The sequence below is a fragment of the Neovison vison genome, chromosome 3 (genome assembly GCF_020171115.1).
Source record: "Neovison vison isolate M4711 chromosome 3, ASM_NN_V1, whole genome shotgun sequence".
Taxonomy (NCBI): domain Eukaryota; kingdom Metazoa; phylum Chordata; class Mammalia; order Carnivora; family Mustelidae; genus Neogale; species Neogale vison.
The window spans coordinates 33,953,445-33,970,424 of NC_058093.1; the positions used below are offsets into that span (position 1 = coordinate 33,953,445).

Consider the following 16,980-nt stretch of genomic DNA (forward strand, 5'->3'; position numbering starts at 1 on the left):
ACCTTGAATGACGGAAATTTGAAGAATCAGAACACAGGATAGATGGCAATTTCACACTATACCATTACATGCCATTATTCTGGAGGTTGTATTTCCCCTACACTTCAGAACCCAAACCGCAATTTCCTTCCAACATCTAGGCAAACTCTCACAAAGCCAGGCCCTCTCCTCCTTCCCGCCTCATTTTAGCCTCATTCACTCCTAGACAGCAACTGTGCTCTGTAGTTCTTTTGCTTCTTCTCTAGTATAGGGGAAGCAAGGAGGCTGTCAGAGGGGGGAAGCAAGGGGGCTGTCAGAGGTAGGTACCCTAAAAAAGGAGGCAACTCACAACCAGACTGGGAGAAAAGCCAGACAACCCAAAGGCACAGAACTTGAACTACCGCAATTGATGCCCACGGACCCAGTTGTAGAGACAGATCAGGTTATGTATGCACCCACCTCTTTTCAAAAAGCTGTAGACGTCTATCAGTTGCAGAAAGCTAACATCTGAAATTATAAAAAGAATATAGATTATGTAAATCTCTGGTTACACTAAATATCACATTTCCGTATATATGTAGACATCTTTATCTATTTCTAGTGTTTGTTTTTGTTTTTTGTTGTTGTTGTTTTTTACCGAAGAGGGGAGTTATTTACATTGTTATATCTGACAATGACACACTTAACCATGGGGAATTAACTTATAAATACAACTTTATTTCTTAGTCAACAAATTTCCTTAAGAGTTCCATCTATGTAGGCTCACATGTACCTGTACATTTTTGCCTAACATAGAATTTTGTTAATATTTAATAATACACTGTTTCTTAGCAAAAGTAGTGAAATAAATAGAACAAGTTTAACTGCTTTTTTTATTAACTGGTTTCCCACTTGATAAACTATATACCTAGTAATTTAGAACAGAAATGATCAATCTACATATCAGCTACGTACTATTCCAAAGATTTGATGTCACTCACCATGCATACACAACTGTGCACACCCATGTGCACATGTATACCCATATCCATACGCACACAAACATGTGCAGACCATTTGCACAAAACTGGATTTCAACAACGTGATTGGATTGTAACTGTTTTAGTAAACTCACTTTTTGGTCCTTTTCATTACAAAAAAAAGAAGTAGAAAAAAAATGGGCCTTTTAAGGAAGGGCTGCAGGAAGTAATTTAGATAAATATTGTATTTCAAGAGGTTAAACTAGCTCAAAAGAGAGGGAAGAATATTATGAACGAGTTTAGTTTATAAATCCAAGTTTCTAGACCATAAACTCAGTTGATTATAGCACAATGTATTTAATAAGGCTAATGCAACAGCTTGGGTTAATATGCAGATCTACCAACTATATAGAAGGGGCTATGCTGTTGTTATTAGTGGGCTGGAATGAAGTTAGCATTTGAGTAACAGGTAGGTAAGAGCTGTTACAGTGAGAGCATGTCACCAGCTAGTCCTTTGGTAAATTCAAGCTCCAAATCTTCTAAGAGAAGCTACAGAGGAAAAATCTCCCTTGGGAGCAGTAATGCTGTTTGTCATCCAGATCTACCACTGAATTCACAGTTGAGGCCAATGGAGAAGTAAAAGTTATAAAGACAAGTGAACATTGATCGGCTGTGTATCCAGCACTTTGGTTGAAACAGCAGTAATTGTGGCCAGGGTCCTAAGCACAACAGCAATAGCGAGAATCTCCAAAGTGCACCTTCAGGGACCACAGTACAAGCTAGAAGGGGGCCCTCCCTCTTTTGCCAACCTTGAGAATGAGGTTTGCCTGGGGATGAGCTTGTGGATCTCCTTACACACTTAGCTCTTACTTACTCTACACACCAAACTGATGGAACGATTTTTCAAGAATCGATTCAAGACTCTCAACTTTTTCAAGATTGAGAAAAAACAATTAAAAACATGCATTTTGCTAAATTACTGGCACATAAGAGAATATGGATGATTCTATAAAGCTCATTACTGAGAAATAATCCAAAAGTCAGATTTGGCTATTAGGGAATTGGGAGTATCATGTTCTTAAGGGAGTCCCCTCATGTCAGATTAAGTGGATGACTGTCAAACAAAAGCCTAAATTTCACTGGAAACACTTCATACCATTTGGATCACACGATAATAGCGGAGACTATGGCTTATACTTTATGATCTCACAAAGTTGGCAGCAAAAACATACCAATTTTTGTTTCCCAGATCTCATTAAACTGCGTCACAACCAGTGGTTCTTAGACTAGTGGCAAAAAGGTAACTGAACTTTGAATACCTGGGTTTCTGGATTCAGTTACTCTCCACGGGAATGCCTGATTGTAACTGTAAGACCACAGGTTACTCTTTGACTATGAGGGCATGATTACTGACTCAACCTCCCTGCACCCCCTCCCCCCCGCCCATTTGAGAATCCACTAATGACAACTGGTGGGTTGTGATTAATACTGTTATCTGATTAATACTAACTGGCCCACATTGGAATCAAAATTCTTGATCAACATGTTGTTTAACCAGCTGAGGTGTACTAAATACATGTAAGGGGCTAAAGAAAACCTCACAACTTGTATATCAAATGAATGTTCTCTTAGTCATATCAGGAATTTATATGCTTTAATGACTGCCATCAAAAGCAATGGTTCCCAAATTTAGCTGAACAAAAGAAGCACCTCAGACTTTCTAAGTCAAAATCTACAAGAGGTATTAGTTTTGTTTTAAAGCTTCCCTAGAAAACCCTGGTGTGCAATTAGGTTTTAAAATACCAGTGACCCTTGCTGATCTGCTTTGGGAATAGTTTTTTTTTTTTTTTTTTAACATTCTGTAGTATGCTTGTATAGCCTTAATGACTACAACCCTCCAGTTCTTTGAGAATGGATTACATTATTTTTTAATTAGCCCAAGTCAGTTCGGTGAATATGGATGCCTTATTACAAATTTGGATAATACCAATTTTTGTTAAAAAAAAGCATTAAGAATATGTAGGAGTACTGCAAAATGGGTTTGCAGACAAACAAGAGAGCATGTGTGAACATAGTGTGCCTACATTTTCTTAACTTTAAAGGCCATTCCACTTCCTTTTACTTCTTCGTTTAGCTGGATTCCATGCCCTTCTGCTAAGTTTTCTGTCTCTTTTGGCCTACAAACCCATTCCATTTAAAAACTGGACTAGTGGTTATTTTTTAATAGATGAGAGTATCAATATGGGAAATAAAATTTAGGATGAATTCTACAGATACTGATATTGGGCATCAGTTATATAAAATTTTATAAACACAGTAATTTGAATATACCATATATACCAATACACACAGCTAGTATTACCAATTTCTCTCTTGTGCACAATCTATAAGTTTTACAGTATCAGATTCTCCAAGGAATACTTTCTAATAAATCAACAGAAACTTCCACCAAAATACACACACAAAAAATCTACCCTCAGATTCAAATTCAATTTATAAAATTCTGTCCACACTTGACCAAAATCAAGTCAGTCACTGGGGACACGTTAACACTCATTACAAGAATAGGGTTTGGAATCAGACAGATTTAGGCCCAAATCCCCACAACCTAGTAGTTATTATTCATAGGCTCTTGAATAAGTTTTTGTATCATTAAGTCTGAGTTTTTTCATAGGATGTTGTGAGAGTCAAGAGGGCTTTAAAATCAGCATTAAATATCATCTGAACAACTGAGTGGTTGGTCTACATTTTCCACTTTTTACCTAGTTGCAAACCAAAGACCAAATTATTTATGAAAGTAAAAAACACAATTCTTACACCATATTATTTGCCATACCTCCAATAATGCAGTACACGTTAACTTCTGAAGCTGAATCCTTTAAAACGGCCTGCTAAGACACTTGGTGATCATGAAGTGCATTCATCTACTTCCAGAGCGCCTACACCCACCACATGCCCGGCATTGTGCTGAGGCACTGAAGAAGTACAACTGCAGACAAGAATTTTGAGACTTCAAATTTTAATTTTCCCACACTGCAAGAATTGAGTATAGTTTTGTGTTATTTGAACTGTACTGTTATCCAACTGTTCAAATTTAACAATTTGTTACTAAAAAATACGCAAGATGGTTTTGAGCTCCTCCCATAAAATTACAAGGCCATGTCTGCTCCATTCATTCATTGGAGGGTCAATTTAAGCCCTAGTGTGAGGATCAGACTCGTAAGCGACACCATTGCGAATTTACTATCTCTAAAATTCACCAAGGACTTTTCAAGACTTTCCAGCTATTCAGGTTCTCCTGAGGGCTAGCTTCATGATCCATCTCTGCACTGTTCCCTGTTAGATTCACTGTCACTATTCCGTCTCCTCAAACTTCTAGTTAGATAATGGATTTGGTACAAGGCATGCAAAGGAGAAAATGTCTTTTAGAATTCAAGATTTGAATTTAAGTTCCATTTAAGCATCTCTCCATGCAACCCACTCAAGTATGTAAAACTTGCACTAAGCTTCCAGAATAGCAGGGATTGCCTTCTGTTTCCTTTCCTACCCAAAACTGATGACCAGTAAGATGAAGTATCTAAAGTTTCCATACCAAGATGCGTTGTGTACTAAGTTTAGTTTGTTAGGAGTAATTTTGCCATATCCTCTAACTTTCCTTCCTGTGAATGAGGTATGGAGTAAAATAAGGAATTTATAAACAGAAAGTCACATCAAGTGACACCATCTCAGGTGTTAGAACAGAGTATCAAACGCAGGCCCAACCAGCTTGGCTGTGCCATTTCCTAGCAGTACCCTTAGGCAACATTGACATAATCGACAATTTCCATCTTATAAAGCTCATGTGATGACTAATTAATGCACATGAAACACTCAGAACAGTGTCTGGCACGTGGTAATAAGGACGTAAATGTTGTTATTAACTGTTTGCTTAACACTTTTATTTATCCCTGCTTTGGGGAAATAGAAATAATTCATAATAATTTTGCTAACCTGAAATGTTTTAACGTTCATATCCATGGAATACAAAATACCTACTGACTATATGCACCATATAGTAAAATATATGATCCTCAATTTTCATTATCTAACAGTTTTCCTCCCCAAGTGGAGACAAACTAATAGCAGTAAAAGATAGCTTATATAAAAGTAGGCTATAAAAATTGAGTCTCAAGTTACAGTAGATAGGCAAAAATAAAACCTGTATACTACTCAGCTATTCAAAATAAGTATCTAAAAGTGTAACAAAAATAGTATCATCTGGATTTAACATTTTGAAATTATTTTCCAAATTGAGGAACTAAATAATATTTAGAAACCCCAGATGATGCCAATGTACTAGTTTTCTGGGGATGCAGGCATCGTCTTGAACTCACTCACTGGTTGTCTCCCAAGCCTTTCTTGATACCGAACATACACACTGGGGGAAATGGAATATCAACAGTGCTTTACTAGGACAAGGATTCTTATGGAGAAGGTCTATCAGCATCCTGGGGGTTTGGGAGCCGTACATGTCTAGGTATACAATGCTACAACAGGTGATTCTAATACATCCTTTGGAGAGACATGTGTCCCTTCCCCCATCCCCTTTTAAAATTCACTGACATAAAGAATCCTTGTATTCACAACCACATTTTATTTTGTGAGGCTGTGTTCCCTAATTGCAATGAATTTTCAATCTTTAAATAATATAACTATATAACAATTCAAAATAAACACTGTCCTGGATTTGAAAATGATAGCAGAGAATTACAACTTAACAAGTGAACAAAGATTACATCATTTTTGCAGTTAGAAAACTATGTATCCACCCTCGAAATTCTTCAAGTAAGTCATCAAAATTTATTCACATCAACAGGATTAAATGATTAGGATGTATTATTCTTTGAAATTAAGACATTAAAGAACTGAGAAAAACAGCATGAATGACCACTTGCTGAAAAGAAAGCAATGTCAACACGTACCATTACGAGCTTTATGAGCTAAAATAATAATTAAGAGTCAAAACGTGTAACTGTGTTAGGTGACCCATTTTTGTTTTTCACTGCAGTTATCATTCTCTGGCCATTCAACCCAACTGGAGTTCAGAAACGTGTTTCAATGTACGTATCAGCATTTAGAAGCATAAACATGAACCTGTACTCCCAAACTAGCATCTCAAAGTTCTAGATCTACATCTGATTTGTACAACCATACTTGAGAAAAAATATAAATTTAACTTTACTGATTTTTAGTGGTTTAAAGTAGCACTTAAATTTGTGTTTATTGAAACTTCATATGTAGTTTTTACAACTTTCATATTTATTAACTCAACAATCTGAATTGTTCTATTTCCCAAGGTGTCATAATTATTTAACTGGGGACTGAGAGCAACAGAACAACTGTGCTACCCGAACTACCAGTTATCTTCCGATAGACAAACACCCACCCATTACAGAAATCCAATTATGAAAATCACAAGGGTGGAACCCTTCGGCTCACCATTCTACACCTGCCCTACTAGTGCTCAAGTATGGTAAAAGTATCCTGAGAATAATGTTCATGATAGTTTTCATCTGCATCTTAACTGCATCATGTAAAAGTGGAGAATGTAGAGATTAAGAGCATAAGGCTTATAATTCTACAGTACAAATGGAGACAAAATTAAATGCAGTAAGAGAATATTTGCCAAGTTTAAAAGGAAAATTATAACCCAAGAGACGCATGGGGGAAAATATTTATGTGGAGCTTTTAATCCATTTAGAATTCAGTTGTTGTAACTTGACCATAGATTTAAACAGAAACCATCTTCTAAGACATACATTCTAATATATGTATCAACAGTACTGATAGTCAGCCAAGAGCTGGTTATTTCAACTCATTAGTAACATTCCACTTTTCTATCCAACATCAACCTATAGTGGTTTGCCCCAATTACATGGCTGAAACACTGTCTTATGAAAACAAAATGAAACAAAATTAAATAAAATTGAAGATAAAAATACTCTGAAGTTAAAGCAAACTATAATCCTTGGTGGATCAATCATGTAAAAAACATTGGTGCAAGTTGGAAGCACAGGATAACTGACATGAATCTTCAGCACAAAGTACATCTTTGAAAACATGAAACGATGACTCTTTGGAGGACAATAGCTAAATACCCAAGAATCATCAGGTTTGAAAAATATTGCTTAATCACTCCCCAAAACACAGCTGCAAGAACTGAAGATCTCGTTAAAAAATACCAAGGTAATCATATTTATTGCATCTTTAGAATGCATTTTAAACAGAAAATTAACAGTGCACCCCAGCTTCACCAAAATATATATTTAAGAGAGGGGCAACCTAAGAAAGATATTTATAAACAAAGTATCGGCTGTATGTGCTTTTCAAGGGTCTGAATTAAATACAACCAGCTGCCAACTTTGTGCTCTGACATACTTGAATTAGTGGGTGTGTGCATACTAAATCATTTATTTTTGTCTATAATAAATGAAATAAAAACACTGCCCTATACAATCCACTATTAGCAGTGAGTACAACAGCAAAAAATTATTATACAATTTATACATACTAAAATATTTTCTCTCTAGAGATAACGTAAAACAAAACCCAATTATTAGAGGACTTAATTTGGGAATCTCAAAATACAATAGGGGAAAACCAAATCTGGGAGTGTATAGAGCCCAAAATAAAGGTTCCTGGTCATAAGGCTAGAAGATTAGTAAGTGCATATGGTAGAATAAAGCATGCTCATCAAATGTATGCTTGGGTCTGTGTATATTTATCAAACCTTTAAATTAAACAAGACTAGCTAAAGAAGTGTCTTAAGCAGAGCAAGTAACTGGGAACTGTGTCATTTCTTTTACCATTTTTGTTACCCAACTTATACAATGCGCAAAGTGCTAAGCAACACTACAAAAACACATTTACATCAACACTGAAGACCTGGGGAAATGAAATCCAACAATTTTATTTTAATGAGCTGTATTTTCTAAATTTTTGTTTTATTTTTTCCTGTTTTCATACAGTATTGAAAACAAAACGCGGCACATTCACATTTTCCCGAGGAACTGTAAAGATGATCTCTACAGGGATAAACGTTGTAAAGCCTGAAGCTCAATCAACTGATGTTGAAAACTCTCAAAGGGAGTAAAGGCTTGATCTGAATGGTCTAGAACATGTACTGTAATTTAATAGAAGAGATGGTCGTCTTAATATTTAATGATTTAAAAGAACTTCTCAGTCCATGCGGAAGAGTACAGTCCAAGAATAAATCAAATTTCTGAACGCATTTTATGCTACATATGTGTATACTTTGCGATCCTCAGGTGTTCGTGCCAAATATTCTCTCTCAATAAGTCCTTCAATACGTTTCTTAATAACAACTGGACTTGGTAAGAATCGAGCCTTCAATTGCTGAGTTACCTAAAAGAGAAAGTAAAAAAAAAACTAATTCCTACAGGAAAATTTTTAAAATGTATTAACATTTCCATATAAACACACAAAAATTCTTATCTTTGAAAAGAAGTGATGTGTCATTTTAAGATTCAGATCAAATTCTACTAATCAGATTACCAAATTCAAAAATTTAACTTTAAGGTTTTATTTGAAAATGTTACATATGGGTTAGAACATGCCTCCTTCACATGAGAATATGAATGCTGAAGTGGGTTAGTAACTCAATTAGTTGGACTATATGAACACATAGCACATTATGGTTCAACCATTCTGATGGTCTAAATGTACAAACCTCTCCGTTACTCTCCCAACTCACAGAATTTAGGAACCATGATGTATTTAAGAGCACATACTCTGGACCCCAGAGTATCTAGATTCAAATCCTAGCTCTCCCATTTATGACCACTGGGCTCCTGAGAAAGTAAAGTCATTGCATATGCTTAATGAATTAATGGTGCTTCCTGGTCCTGGTAAATGCTACTGTTGTCATTCTTTTCTTCAGGCTGTTGTCAGGATTCTAGGTATTGTGACACTGGTAAAAATAAAGTGGTAACTACAGCAGCAGCTGAAGTCTGTGCATTGTTTATCAGTCACTCTGTATTTATTTATTTATTTATTTCATGCTCTTAAACCTGCAAAGTGGGTTGTCTTCTACAAATGAGGAAAAGAGCCAGACAGTAAGACGGACATGCATGCATTATTGTAAACAGAGCCAGAAGTCAGAGATGAGAACCAAACCCTTCTGCCTACAAAGATGGTTTTCCCCACTGATCCTTCGTGCCTCTCTTGCAGAACACCCATCCACCCAAAAGGCAGCTTTCCTTTTACTCCTATTGGAGAGTTCATTTCCCAGAGCCGCAATGGATCGGCAATTCTTTGAAATGTGAACTTCAGTACTTCTGCCTCTAGCTAAAAATCTATCTTCCTTCTGGTATTAGCCCTCTAGTATCAACAAACTTGTTCTCAACCCATGTGAGATCTCTCATCCGCTGACCCTTTCTTCTAAGCTACTAACAATTTCTTCTGACCTACCTACTTGATGGGGTCCAGACTGCAGGCAAGGTCACTTTCAGCTACACTCTGAACAGTACCCTCAACTCCCAGATTCCTTTGGTACTCTTCAACAAAAATCTGCTTCACATTCACATCATTCAGAATCTACAACTTGGGTTCCTTGCTGAGTCAAGTCATCATTTTTACACCTTTGGGGCAGACCAGGAGACAAGATGCGGCCCACAGGCCAAACAGCCCTGTGGCCCATTTTGTAAATCCTTACTGGAACACAGCCACACTCCTTTGTTATCAGTGGCTGCTTTCACACTACAACTGGCCATTACACTGATCTCTGGTACACACTGGTAACACAAACTTCCTGTGTTCAAGTTCAGCAAGTTCCTGAGCACCATCACCTCACATCCTGTTTCAGTCTGCAATTCCTCACATTCCCACACCGTGCACATACACATACACCCTTATTTAGCACACCCCTGCACCTTGCCCTGGGTTCTCGAGAGAGGCGTAGTCAGTACTATCCTTGTCAACATGTCTACCACCCACCTGTGTTCCCTGCACAGTCCTCTCACCATTCAACTGTCCCTCAACCCCCATTTTCTTTCAAGTATTCCTTCTTTATTCCTAGGACATAAACATGAATATCTTCCCATCAGAAAAACAAAATCCACCCCAACTTAACACTCAGTCCCCTAGTACTGTTCTCTGCTCCTTCCCATGAGCCAGCATCTCAAAGGACGAGGCCCCTTCCTGGTGCTTTCAGCTCTACTTCCTTCTCGAAGCACTGCCATCAATGTCACTCTACCAGAGCCATGAAAATGGCTGAGAAAACTAATGAGTTACCTAATTAGCAACAGGGCATTAGTTTTGAAATGACTGACCAATCACTCATATAATTCTTTCTCTGCCAATGTGATATAAAAGTCAGCTTGTACAAAATACCGCAAATGCAGAACAGAGTAGCACGCTGCCCCTCCCTCCCTCCATTTAGCCTTCAAACCAGAAAACTAGGAGTCCTTGACTCCCTTTGTTTCCCATGACCAGTAAGTCCTATCGGTTGTACTTCCATTCATCTTCACTTAGCTCTCTATCCTCTACCACTACTTTATTCAGCCCTAATCATTCTTACCCATTCCAATGGCAACACTGACTTTTGAAAATAATGGTAGCTTGTTTATATTAAGTAGGGAAAACTTTTTATTCTTCATGTGACAATTTTCTATTATGAATATATTAGTTCTTAAAGTGTGCACATATTTGGATGTACTGATGTGTTTAATTATCAAGTAACTGCCATACTTTTAATGATAAATGTTACCTGACTCTGGTTTCCTAATTTTAAAACTGTATTTTAAACAACCTGAATATAGTGATTTCCTAAATGTGAACTGATAGTATTATTTTGCTTTTCCTACATTAATCTAGTCTTTAAGCACCCTCACCTCTGCTACTAATACATTGTGCTGCATCTTCTTTCTGGATTTCATTATCCGCACAATAGCAGCTTCTATCTCATGTTTTCTGTCGTCGTCCACTTTCTGCCTCGTTTCTTTCCTTTCTGGGTCAGATTCACCTTGTTTGGCAGCAACTAAAAGAGAAAGACACTTACCATGTAACTACCATTAATAAAAAAATGCAGTATATAAAAAAACAATAGAATTTAGAAAATTACCTACAAAGAAAAACCAATTTCAATATGAGTATACATTAATTCAAGTAAACATTCAAAAGGTGCCTAATTCAATGTTTAACAAATATTTAAATAATTAATAATCATGGATATTAAAAAATCTTACAATTCTAACTTATTCTTTTTAAATATTAGGAATTTAACTTTATAGAGATAATAAAACCAATTTTATTTTTATAAAATAGATTCCTCTTCTGGAAGAAAAATGGCAGCCAGATGTACTTAGTAGAAAAATTACCAGAAAATAATTTTCATTGCAGAGCCAACTAGTATTTTACTAATATCACCCCAAGACACTTTAAGAGAAGGAAAGAGTTATGTGTTGGCAAGATGCAGTTAACTCAACAAATAGTTAGAAAGTACCACTAAGATGTCAGTTAAAGGAATAAGTAATTTATCTGTACTTGTCACAGACTACCTAAAAATTTCTTACTATATATCTTATTAATTTTTTTCCATCATAATCTCATTATCACTAATGCACACTCTATTCCAGCCTTCTGGAAAAGAGAAGTCTTACTCTGTTACTCCCTACTGTCTTCAAGGTAATTGCTCAGGGATTAAATACTGAAGTCCCTTTCTTTTACAACTCTGCTCTAACTGAAGTAAGAGAAAGAAAAATGGCATCTGATTTTTCATTTGGTCATCAATAAGAGATACATATGAAATTTCTGGAGGCAGAAACTGGAAATTACAAAGAAGCACATAAGACATTGCTGACTTAGGCACAGGTACACCAACAAACAGCAGACACTACAATTTAGCAGAACATCATTCTGGTGTGCATATCTATTCAGGTGTTTCTCATTAGAACCCCTTGGTTAAGAATTCTATTTTCAGTATCTTTTCCCAAGTTAAAGATAATCAGTACCTTAGCAAAAAAAGAGTAAAATTAGATTAAGATGACCTACTAAAAAAGAATAAATAATGCTTTTCCTCAAAAAAGTCAATGTCATTAAAAAAAAAAAAGGTACTGGTTTAGAGTAAATAGAAATTAAAAGGACATAAAAATCAATGTAATGCAGACACCCTGATTGAATCCTGGATTTAAAAAATGATATGAAAGACAATTTTTTTTTTTTTACAATTTACTTATTTTAAAGAGAGAGTGAGTGTGTGTGTGTGTGTGTGTGTGTGAGTGTGGGTGGGGGACAGACGGAAAAGAGAGAATCTCAAGCAGACTCCGTGCTAAGTGCAGAGCCCAACTCAGCTTGATCCCATGATTCTGAGATCATGACTAGAGCTGAAATCAAGAGTTAGATGGTTAACCAACTGAGCCACCCAGGTGGCCCTGAAAGGCATTTTTGAGACAACTGTGGACAAATATATATGGGTGGTACACAAATATTTATTTATGCAAATAAGTATGTATGGAATTATTTTCTTGGGTATGATATAGTATTATAATTATTTTAGAAAATATATTAGCCTAAAGGAGTAAATGTATGCTGAAGTATTTGGGGCAGGGAGAAGTGTGAAGTTTGCTGAATAGCTGTAGCAAATATATACATAAATGTATGTATTTGAGGAAAGGGCAAGGGTAGAGTCAAAGGCACCAGAACACATGGGACAAAAAGTTTAATGACTCATAAATACCGGTGATGGCCATATACCTTCATCCATTATGGTGTTTCTCACTTATTCTATGGATTTGAAAATATTTAAAATAAAATGTTGGAGGAAGAAATAATTTTTTAAAACAATCTATTTTGTTCTGTTGGTTTTGGCTGCCTGAAGAGGTATAGTCCAAAATAAATGGAAAGACTGTGGTGATATATACTGAATTTAAATGTTTTATAAAATGTGAGGGCAGGAACTCACTCCCAGAGCCTCACACCATACCCTGCCTTAAAGAGAAGGTAACAGAGGCATTTGCTTGTGTAATGGGGTACATATGTATCTGGCTGTATCAAGGAAAGGGTAAGGGAAACGTGACTAGTGGTGGTGACTGGTGAACTATGGAAACCGCTGTAGATTACAACAAATCTTTTCAAAGGTTGTGTTATTTGATTAATACTTATAACTTCTTTGAACTTCTATTAATGACTATAGAAAAGGCAGAATTAGGTAAGGACAGAAGAGTCTCTGCATCTTTGATTATGAGCCACAAGGCAGGGCTGTATTTTGACAACTTAAGGAAACCTATGTGGTCACAATACATAACACCAGGGAGAAAATTTTAACTTATACTAAATATTTTTAAGTGATGATAATAATCTAAGTAATATTTCAAAATGAAAACATTATTTCTTCACAGAATTTTATAGCTGAAAAGAACCTTAAAGACATCATCTAGTTGAATTTCTTATCATATACAACTGTATTCCCATTTTAATTAGATTTAAAGTACTATACACACACACTTAACATCAAAAAAAAATTTTTTTTAATCTGAGAGAGGATGCAAACGAGAGTGAAAGTGGGAGGAGGGCAGAGGAGGGAGGGCAAGAGAATCCCAAGCAGGCTCCATGCCTATCATAGAGCCTCAGGCCTTGATCTCACAAATCCGAGATCATGACCTGAGCCGAAATTGAGAGCTGGACACCTAACTGAACAGGCCACCCAGGTGCCCCTAAAAAATCTATTTTAATCAGATCTAAAATACTACACAAAGACCACCACCACCCACAATTAAAAATCCATGAAGAGAAGACTATTTTTTTGATAACAGTAACAGTATCTGAAACTACTATTGGACATGATGGAATCTGGGAATACAGAGTTATAGTTAGGCTAAAGCATGGTGAAGTTTGGTAATTCAGATGTATGTACATCCCCGCACATCTTCCTCTAAATCTAAAATACAAACGAGTCCTAAGATCCAGAACCTGAATCTACCCCAAATTATAAAGTCTTATGTCTCACACTGGGGGAAACAAGGTATTTTATTCCATGAGTCTCTTTAGTATAGTTCTATTTTATTTTCAATTTATATCTGTGTCCAAACATGGGGCCATTTTGGTGATGAAGATACAATGATATGGCATTCCAACTATGGGACAAAGTAGACAATGCTTTAAAAGAGACACCACTCTGCTTCAGAGGGCATACAAATACCAATTAGGGTCAAAAAGGTCAGAAGGGTGTAGGTAACATTTTGAAGGAACGTAATCTGGCAATCAATTACATATTTGACATAAAATTCTTTTTATTAGTGTAAAATGTGAACATAGTTTTTTTTTAAATCAAAAGAACTGCAATCATTTTAAAAACTTATTTTAAAGTACTGTTTCAATACACAGACTTCATGCACAGCTGTGATGGATGAAGCTAGCCCTGGGAAGTTTATCTAACACTAAATTTGAAATCAGGGAGAAAATTAGATGTTAGAATTTTAAACATTCACAAAGATAAGTTGCCTTTTCCCCCTTAAATACACCAAAAACACACTTCATACATTATGGTAAATGTATAATTAACAGGATGCTCATTAAAAGTAAAAACATACTAAAAATCATTCACAATAGGATCATTTCTATGTTTTTAAAGTAGAGAGATAATATTGGTTTCAAGGTTTTGAAACTTAAAAGATTCTCTACTAAAACAAATGGCTGCATCTAAAAATCACACTAGATAACCCCACTTTGAGAAATATATAAATCAGTTTTAAAAACAGATGTCCAGGGACGCCTGGGTGGCTCAGTTGGTTAAGCGGCTGCCTTCGGCTCAGGTCATGATCCCAGCATCCTGGAATCAAGTCCCATATCGGTCTCCTTGCTCGGCAGGGAACCTGCTTCACCCTCTGCCTGCCTCTCTGCCTACTTGTGATCTCTCTCTCCGACAAATAAATAAATAGAATCTTAAAAAAATAAAAATAAAAATAGATGTCCATTATTGGTTAACTCAGCCAGTTAAAAAGTTATTTTGTTAACTTCTAATATATTAACAAAATTCTATGTCGTTACTGAAAACCGTAAAGAAAGAAGTATACTTTTCACACTACCAATTACTTTTTTAAATGCTTACTGTACTTAGATTCAACTGTATTTTGACGGGAACACGTAAGAATAAAAACTACTTTACTCCTTAAGCCTATTGTCATGCAGCACCAGAAAAGCCTTACTTTTTAAAATTTTTTAAGATTTTATTTATTAGACAGACAGTGAGTGAGCACAAGCAGAGGGAGCAGCAGGCAGAGGGAGAGAAAGAAGCAGACTCCCTGCTCTGCAGGGAGCCCCATACCGGACTAGATCCCAGGGCCCTGGGATGAGGACCTGAGCTGAAGGCAGACACTTAACCAACTGAGTCACCCAGGCAGCCCAAGCATTACTTTTTTTAAAGACAGAACTCCAACAGATAATAATTTCTTTTGAGGAAAAAGATTTTTTTTAAGAGGAACCATATAATCCCAGATACCTGTTTGAATCTTGACTCTGTGTAGTTTGGATGTGAACTGATCATTAACTGTGAATATGTGGCCATTTTCTATTTCCTTGGACTTGGGCTCTTTCGTAAGAACCCGCTGGGTTGGTTTACCACAGGCAAGGGACTGCAGAGCTCTAACAAGTTCTCTTTCGGGGATATCCGTCTCTTGTTGAATTTCCTGAAATTCCATCAGATTAACACAGTTAGACTTTTTGAAAGATTATAGTAGATTAGTTAATTAGTAAAGTAGAACTGACCAAGCAGTAAGTAGTCAGAGGGAATTCCATTGAAGAGATAATTTGCAACAAAGAGCTCCCTTTACAACAAAGAGTTTATAACAAAGAATAAGGACTCTTCACTAAAATCTCACTTATTTGGAGAAACTAGAGAGAAAGTTTTTTCAAATTACAAAATATTGAAAAGACATGTACATTTCTGTTTCAGGAGATACAAGGCCTGGCCTAAAAATGTCATCCGGCAGAGTTGATTACTGACCTGCTTTAATATTTAGGTAAAAATAAAGTGTTAACCAACAAAGGACTGCTAATTTTGGAAATACTCTACAATCCTTCTCCCCAATTAATCCACACTACTTCTGCTCAGCAACTTCCTTCATAGAAAGAAGCAAAGTGAGCCTGAGCTAAGGCCTTCTATCATACAATCAAAATTTATAATCCAAGTTGACTGTATTTACTGCCTGTATGACCAAATGAAAAAAAATTAAATACCTAATAGTTAATTCTAAACATGAAAAAGAGTTAAGAAATATGATTTAGTTCCTACACGTCTACAGGAATGTATGATGCCACCACATCTCCACAGTAGGATATACAGCTCTGATTTACTGTACAGAGCTGTTTCTCAAAAGCAGCTCAAGAAGAATGGGCATGAAGATGGGGATATTGATTATATAACTGATCTGAAGAATCGTTCTCTCTTTCACAAATCTGAGCAACACTTCAGGCTGCTCTACAGGACTCTCTGGCAAGTGAGGATTGAGAAATGCGAATTTAGTGATGATGAAGCACATTCCTTTGCCTCAAATGATCTCTGTATGCCTAAGTTAGCCACGTCAAATGCTATGTATGTTATTAATTCCAGCAAGTTAAATAGGTGCTATCAGAATGTTGATTATAACTATTATGTACATGCCAGAACTGACTTATTTACATATGCTACTGCTTAATCATATTCAAAGAACTAGAAATACCTTCTTAGGTGTTATTTTACAATTATAGATCATTGCAGGAAGTGACTATTGCAATTCAGTGTGCATCCTTTATGACTTTTCCTACACATCTACATACACACACAGGAATACAAAGACACATGTATGTACATGAAGATGCCCATTCATACAATGGTATTAACATTAAACATATATGGGTTATCTACTCTATAATATGTAAACTTCCCATCTGAGCACATTTACCCTTTCATATTCTTTTGCTTTTATTGCCCCTTTGGTACAAGTCTTCTACCTTTCCTGTTAGAATAATTCCTAGGAAGATAATGATTCTTATTTAAAATATAACTTTC

The 16,980-nt window shown here is 36.1% G+C and overlaps 1 protein-coding gene across 1 annotated transcript in view; it reads right to left on the bottom strand.

Annotated features, from left to right (window-relative positions):
• Positions 1-7,871: 7,871 nt before the first annotated feature.
• CUL3 (cullin 3) overlaps positions 7,872-16,980 on the bottom strand; it is a 91,676-nt gene continuing 82,567 nt past the window's right edge. Inside the window, exons 14-16 of the mRNA XM_044241703.1 lie at positions 15,433-15,619; positions 10,829-10,974; positions 7,872-8,342 (exon numbers count right to left, since the gene is read on the bottom strand). Of these exons, the coding sequence (XP_044097638.1) occupies positions 8,211-8,342; positions 10,829-10,974; positions 15,433-15,619 (465 nt within the window). The 3' untranslated portion in view covers positions 7,872-8,210. The remainder of the gene's footprint in view (positions 8,343-10,828; positions 10,975-15,432; positions 15,620-16,980) is intronic.